Source organism: Blastomyces gilchristii (genome assembly GCF_000003855.2).
Source record: "Blastomyces gilchristii SLH14081 genomic scaffold supercont1.4, whole genome shotgun sequence".
Lineage (NCBI taxonomy): Eukaryota > Fungi > Ascomycota > Eurotiomycetes > Onygenales > Ajellomycetaceae > Blastomyces > Blastomyces gilchristii.
In genome coordinates this window covers 3010048-3017406 of record NW_003101679.1, presented here as the reverse complement: position 1 = coordinate 3017406, position 7359 = coordinate 3010048, and the positions used below count along the sequence as shown (strand labels likewise).

Here is a 7359-nt window from a genome sequence, read left to right as displayed (position 1 = left end):
AAAAGCAGGTAATAATAATAAAAATAATCTCTGAAGTTGGAAAGTTGCCGAAGCAGGAAATTAAGGCCTTGCATTCATTTGCAGAATAGCAATCCATCCAGCGCACTGAGTATTTAGGAGGAGACTCACACTCTCAGTTTCTCAGTCCTGCGCGAAGGTTTTCCGGGCGAGCCCTGTTCCGTTTCCCGAGGTCCTCTTGGCGGCTTGCCCAAAACCTGGCTGGACCCCCATATAGGAGCATGATTTGATTGGAAGTACCCCTTCATATGATACAATAAGTGTTCCAGGCTGCTGTTTGAAGAAACATGTCCCCTCACCATATGGTACTGGATGCAACCAAGTTCTCAGCCTCCCATCACCGCAAATTACCTGAAAGAGGTCCTTAATATTCTTGACTGGAAGCCAACTGAATGGCAACGAAGATGCGATATATGCGACAGTTTTCTAACGATGATTATGATGGTCTCGCCCTTACCCTACATGAGAATAACGCCAGGAATGAGCGTAAATAAAAAAGGGAATTCATTGCTACTTGGTGGTATCAGGGCTACATACAAATGCCGACGGCTTAATTTTGGAGAGACTTGCTGCTAGCACGGCTAATTGAGCTGGCTCCGATTCTTGCTCTTTTAGTATGCTTGGTCGAAGCCGGAGGATCATCAGCGCTGTCATTTGTGTGTGCGAAGCTCCACTGTGCAGCATTGTGGAACTCAGCTTCATCAAACATGGCTGATGTATCAGAATCCTCCAGGATGATAGTGGGCTCAGAGGTTGCCTCATGTTCGGATGTAGAGAGGAGTTCCAAGCATGCTTGCGTGTGTCTATCATTTGCAGATTTGATAAACTCATCCCTTCATTCCTTTGCCCAATCCCGCGCATTTCTATACGCGCATGCCCCGCTCCGAAAAGTATCTGGGTTATCAGTCATCGCAAATGATCTTAGCGGGGTCATAATGTATTCAGTGCGGCCATCACTTTCTCAAGGAGCGGTAGGATGTGTTGTGTAGAGCTTGAGTTGACCGGCTTGGTAGGTTGATGTTATCGTGTAGGCCTTATTATCGTAGGTAGGTTCATCCTGCTTGTACAACTGAAGTTTATATATTCCTCAAGCCCCCACTGCACCATTGTAACAAGCTTGCTGTGTAGCAACAGCAGATGACCCGTCGGGGCCTTTAGCCTCTTGAAAGAAGTTTGGAGCTATCAGATGGTCTTTCTGCGTCGACGGAACAATGAAGTCGCTAAGCTCATCACGGATTTGACAATTTAGCTGCTCAGGCCGAGCACCAAAAAAGTGGTCTGGCTTTGCATTTGCAAGTATGCCATCAGTTAGAGGAGCAAAGTTCCCAAATGGGTAGTCCCCTCTCATACACCTAACATCATTGATATGGCCTTCGATAATCGGAATGGTCAAATGTACTATAGGCTTCTCCTTGGATGCATTCATGTCCGCCTCTCTAAACTCTTCAAATTCTTGCTCAGAGAACTTTGAGGGCGAGAGGGAAGCTCGGGGTTGCACCAGTCATTCATTGAGCTCAAGCCAGTTATTCGGTTTTGCCAGTTTCTGGCCATTGGGATATTTATATCCAGGTGGATAGACACCATGGTCAACCAGATTTTGTTGAAAGTTTTGATTATACACTGTAGTGCTTGTAGTCTTTGTAGTGGCCTTATTGTCGCTATTGTCTGGAGCAGACCCCATACATCGCTTCCTGCGGCCTGAACTGCTTGTGCTCATTGATTGATAAAAAGGGGTATGAGGATCTGGGAACTGAGCTGATGTGTCAGCATAAGTGCCAGCATGCCGCTAAAATTACATACATTCCTAAGGTCAGACAAGTCAGGCCCGCCCCGCCTGGAGAGCCTTTTTATCTCCTTAAGGCTTTCAGGCTTGCAGCCGCTCAAGGGATCGAGAGCAGGTATCTGGCAACAATTCTTTAGTGTTGCGTGGAGCTGTCGAGTTAGTGGCTGACAAGGACATTGTCCCAACTCCACTATCCTGTTTGAAGGGCTATTACGTCGATCGAATTCTTGTAAAGTGTCCTTGGTCAACCAAATTCTTGACAGATTATCCCAATATGCTGGTGGTGGCCCGCCGAGCTTCAGCCTTTTCAATTGATGTTGTGATTGTTCAAGATCATCGTCAGGCTTCTGTCGTTTGCGAGATGGTTCTAGAGAGACCAGGCAAGGCATATGGCGCAGAGATCGTTGGTGGCTTGATTTCAAAATGTGAAGTGAGCATTAGGTCTTTCATATATCCAAAAAGCGATTAATAAGCGTGTAATGATTGGGGTTGGAGCAAGTGGGAGGAAACCTTGCAACCCACAAGCGATGTTATACATGGCATACATGGCACTGGGTAATTGGACAATAGTAACATTCCGCAGGCTTTCCGGAGCTCGTTGCAGGCTTGGTTTGCTCACAGGAATAATGATTTTGGGCGAGACGTGCGCTTCACGTAGTTGTACTTTCTGGACGAACAGATCACCATTGCCCTGTAATTGTAACGAAGGTCGTCGACGCCCTTTCCTTTTCTGGTGTTTTGCCTGCCACGCACCCATGTTCATTGGAAAAGGTAACAGGTGGATTTATGTCTTGGCACTGAAGGCCCCACTATGACATGTTTATGGAATGAATGCGTCACTTTCTGTCCCATCTTGTCCCGGTGGTGTACCATTTGGCTTTATTTCCTTCTCAACTCCAGAGATGTTATCCGCTGATGACTTCTTTGAATTGGTGGCTCAGAAGAAAGAGGTCCTGGAAGTCAACTCATTCCTGGATGTCGGCGACCAGAACAGGCTGGAAGCGTGCTATTGTCTTTTGAATAACATTGACAAACCTGCATCTGGCCAACCGCGACAGACCTTAAGCAGGCATAGCAAGGCACAGCAGTCTCTGCGAAACACTCACTTCATAGCAAAATCTTTATTTGTTGTAGTAGCAGTTACAATATCCATCACTGACCTAGCATTGATAGAACACAGCGAGCTCTTTCCACAGCTTGAACACTAGTGGAAGAGCAATCCTTCTTCAGAGGAATTTGATTTCAAAGCACAAGCTCTTCTTTAAGAGTTAAATATTGAAAGAGAAAGAGGGAACATACCTCGCATTCGAGGTAACTGAAACATTCCTACCGCGAGCCTACGGATTATGGATGCTAAAATAATTTTCAGAAAGACAGACACAGACTCAAAGAGCTAAAAAGACTCAAAACTTGAGAAGACAGACAGTGCATCAATCAGTCAGAGGCCTGAAGTTGATTGAGTAGAAAAATTTATAAAATCATGTTTCAGAAGTATCTACACTTTTCAGCCTGAGTTAGTCTTCATTAATCACTTAACTTATTTACATCTATTCTAACAAAATTTAGATGCAGTTAATATTAGTAACTTAATTCTGATATCTGATTGATCTCTATTTCTATATAATATATGAAAAGAAAAGAAATAATCTAACAGATACTATGTAGATATAACTAGACTAACTATTAAAACTATAAATTTTACATTTAATTTTATTTAATCTAATCTCATACATTTCTTAGCTTGAATCTCACTGAGACTAATTATTAAAAAAACATGCAAAGTGACTATTTATCAGAACTTAAAATGAAACTATAACTTAGAAAAAATAAGAAAGTAATTTTATTTAATTTTATTTAATCTTATTCTTGATATAAAGTTACTATTTTTAGGCATTTTAAGGTTTTTTTAAAAATATTTTTAATTTTTTAAAAAGTAACAATATTTAATAACACTTAAATAAGATTCAAACTCATTTAAAGTAATAAACTAAATTTAAATTGAGAAGTGAAAATCATAATCTTATTTAAACATGTGATAAGAGTAGATAGTAAGTCTCACTAAGATAGTATAGTATAAAACTACTATATAATTTTAAAACTATGTAATGAAATTAATTAAATTAATAATAAGACTATTAAATATTCTAATTCTGATCTCAGACACAGTTATATAATCAGTCTAGATACAATTTAAAGCTATGAAATAGATAAAGAGATAATACTATTTTATTTCTCTCAACTTGTTAATTTTTTTCACACTTATTAAAATAATTATTTATACATGTAACTACTTTGCAAACTACTTATTATTATTATTGTTCTTCTTCTATTATAGATGTATACAGTCAGAGACTATAATATCTATTTGAAAACTTTTAGTTCTCAGAGTTTTTCTAATATCTGTAAAGTCAACTATTATATATTTATTAATTTCAGATATGTAAAATCAGAAAATTTCAGCTCAGAATATAAAAACTCTTTATAAATTACAGTATTTTAACTAGACTGGCCGCTGAGACTATGAATTTCACATTTGATTCTATTTGATCTGATCTCATACATTTCTTGGCATGAATCCTGCTGAGACTAGTCATTAAAAAAACATGCAAAGTGACTATATATCAGATCTTAAAATGAAATCATGACTTGAAAAAAATGAGAAAGTGATTTCATTTGATCTCATTTAGTCTTATTCTTGGCATAAAGTTACTATTTTTAGACATTTTAAGGTTTTTTTTAGACTATTTTTAATTTTTTAAAAAGTAATGCTTTTTGATAACACTCAAATGAGATTTAAAGTCATTTAAAGCAATAAAAATAATTTAAATTAAGAAGTGAAAATCATGATCTCATTTGAAAAATGTGATAAGAGTAGACAGTAAGTTTCACTGAGACAGTATAAGACTACTATCTAATGTTAAAACCATGTAATGAAATCAGTTGAATTGGTAATAAGACTATCAAAAAATCTGATCCTGGTCTCAGACACAGTTACACGGTCAGTCTAATTTTAACACCTTCTGATACTTTGAAATCATTTAGAAATATCATAATAAAAGAAAAGAGAACAAAGTCTTAAAGATAGATATATTGAATAAGTAGATAGAAAAGAACAGAAAGAAGAAAGTAAAGTAAAGAGAGACTATAATAAAATAAAAATATTAAAAGATAGTATATAGCTATTTTAACAGACTATATCTGATTAATTTCCATCTCTTCATATTTAGATATTTCTGAATTCAGTCATTTTCTTATAGCTGCTTGAGTTTCTGATAGAAAGTCTATTAAATATTTAATTCCTGTCTCAGTTGAGAATAAGAACCTTATATTTAATTGATTTAAATCATGCTTCTCTTTCAATCTAGCTCTGAGACTGTTGTATAGTACACAATACATTATAATATAGTCAGGATTTTTATTTGTATTGCAGAATAAGCATTCTATTGAATCAAATCTATTGTAACGTAGCGGAACTGAAGCAGTGACTAGTCAGCAGCATTATATAGAGACAGTTTTTTAAGAAGCTGTATAAGTGAGCTTGACTATCTTGCTTGAATAGTAAGCTCATGAGCTACAGAGTTATTGCAAGAATATCACAGATATAATACTTAGTATACTAAGAAGATTGTATGAGAAATGCAGTAACTCTCATATATATTTCAGTAGAAGAAAACAAATCACTGACTTCTTTAATTGAGAGTCAGCATCTAGCTATTCTATATAAATAATAAGCAGATACTCTTCTTCTATTCTATGAGTGAGAATAGCTGAAGTGATACCTCAGCAGCATCTCACTATTATAAAAGAGTAATCTGCTGATCTTGTATAGAAGCAGAATTCTTATATTTATTAATCAGATCTTCTCATATTATATCTGAATAATATTATAGAGTGATTGAAAACTGGTTTGAATAATCTATGAAATAAATAAAATCATCTGTAGAGAAGTGATAAGCTATGTGAAACTGTAACAGAGTTTTAACATAGTCAGAGATGTGATAATACTCTTCTCTTTAAAAGTATAGTCTTGATATTCTCAAGATTATCAGATTAGAAATTATCTTTATTATATAGTAACAGTTACTAACTGATTTAACAGTATATATACTGTATGTGATATAAAGAAATAAATGAGTTTCTCTGCTGACTGTGTAGATCTTCTTTTCTCATCTCTGTTTAAATTAAATATATAATAAGTGAATTTCTTATATATTGATTTAAAATGTGAAAAATGTAGTTAATAAGTGACTTACAGATCTCTTATTATATTTTATTCTATATATGAAATTCTCTATAAAAGTAATGTATTTTAGAGACAAAGTTAACAGTAGTAACAGAATTTTTCAGAAAGATTCTCTCTCTTTATAATACATTTTTCTTTCTCTCTCTCATCTGTAATAGTGAGTGCATGAGAGCATCATTCTTGAAAGACAAGAAGAGGCTTATTCTGATGTTTTCTAGTAAGTAATAAATGTCTTCATGATGCAGCTGCAGTCTCTGTGACTGCTAAGAAAGTCAGGTTGAAGGCAGAGACAGCAGTATTGACAGATTGTGAAAGTATCACTCTTATTATCACATCTTCTTCTTCTTCTCCTGCATTTCTTGCAGCTGTAGCAGTAGAAGCTGTGTCTTGCAGTGAGGTGTCATTTCTTCTATCAGTTGATTCAACAGTATTCAGTTCTTTCTCTGCCTTCTCTGCTGCTATTATAACATCACTCTCTCTCTCAATTAACATAGTGATGTATGACTCTGTGTGATCATTCAGAGAGAATCTCAGAGAGAGCTTGATTTCAGAAACAGTAGCTTAGAGAAGTTCAATTTATAGTTTCTCTTTTATAACATATCTGAGCTCTGCTCAGAATATTGCTGAGTTGAGTCTGCAGAATTCTGCAGTTTCTTTATCTTCTCTCTGTGAGAAGACTTCAGTATAGTCTCTGATCAGTATTATCACTTATCTATACTGTACTAAGCAGCTGAAGAAAGAGAGAATTTTATACATCTACTTCTTCTCTCACTCTTATTATTTTTATTATATCTGTAACAATAACTTCTGTCTTTCTGTAAGTATTACTTTATAAGAAGATGTTATGTCAGTTCTGATATGAAGCTTAGATACTCAAGCAGAATAGAGTAAGAATCTCAGAGCTTCAAGTATTAACAGATTTTATTAAGACTGAAGAGATTCCTCTTACTCATCTATAAAAGAAGATGAAAGTATGAGTCTTTAAGATGAAAAAACATCTCAGAATAACCAGTCTTAAGAAGAAATCAGCTGATACTACTATTAAAAGTATTACAGAGATAAATCACTAATTAAAGAGAATCTCACTTCAGTTGAAGCAGATGACTGAGATGCTTTGTAAATTAATAAGTTAATACTTTATATATCTCTTATACTCTTCTGTGATGCTGCAGTACTAACTTCTCAGTAGATAAAGATATCAGTGTCAGAGACTTCAATAATGAAGAATGAGTTTGATGAGAATATAATTGTTAACAAGTAGATCTTGAGATTTCTCTTTTTACTTTTTCTACAGACTGCAGCTCTATTAGAATAG

General features: G+C 35.5%; 4 protein-coding genes across 4 annotated transcripts; 1 reads left to right on the top strand and 3 right to left on the bottom strand.

Moving 5' to 3' along the window:
• The first annotated feature begins 286 nt into the window (after positions 1–286).
• On the top strand, positions 287–899 carry BDBG_16698 (uncharacterized protein). The gene has a single exon (XM_031724591.1). It carries the CDS (start codon positions 331–333, stop codon positions 592–594), a length of 264 nt encoding a protein of 87 aa, XP_031577412.1. The 5' UTR covers positions 287–330; the 3' UTR covers positions 595–899.
• A 206-nt stretch (positions 900–1105) lies between these two features.
• On the bottom strand, positions 1106–1444 carry BDBG_16697 (uncharacterized protein; the record flags this gene model as incomplete). Its single annotated transcript, XM_031724590.1, has 1 exon — positions 1106–1444. The coding sequence occupies one exon, from the start codon at positions 1442–1444 to the stop codon at positions 1106–1108; it is 339 nt and encodes a 112-aa protein (XP_031577411.1).
• Positions 1445–1519: 75 nt separating this feature from the next.
• BDBG_16696 (uncharacterized protein) lies at positions 1520–2564 on the bottom strand (the record flags this gene model as incomplete). The annotated part of the gene is made up of 3 exons (XM_031724589.1): positions 1520–1768; positions 1819–2212; positions 2347–2564. The coding sequence occupies 3 exons, from the start codon at positions 2562–2564 to the stop codon at positions 1520–1522; spliced, it is 861 nt and encodes a 286-aa protein (XP_031577410.1).
• A 3714-nt stretch (positions 2565–6278) lies between these two features.
• BDBG_16695 (uncharacterized protein) lies at positions 6279–6536 on the bottom strand (the record flags this gene model as incomplete). The annotated part of the gene is made up of 1 exon (XM_031724588.1): positions 6279–6536. One exon carries the CDS (start codon positions 6534–6536, stop codon positions 6279–6281), a length of 258 nt encoding a protein of 85 aa, XP_031577409.1.
• Between the last annotated feature and the right edge of the window lie 823 nt (positions 6537–7359).

What these genes read in the sequence shown, in the direction of transcription:
- BDBG_16698 (XM_031724591.1), top strand. Translation starts at nt 331, where the DNA reads ATGCAACCAAGTTCTCAGCCTCCCATCACCGCAAATTACCTGAAAGAG.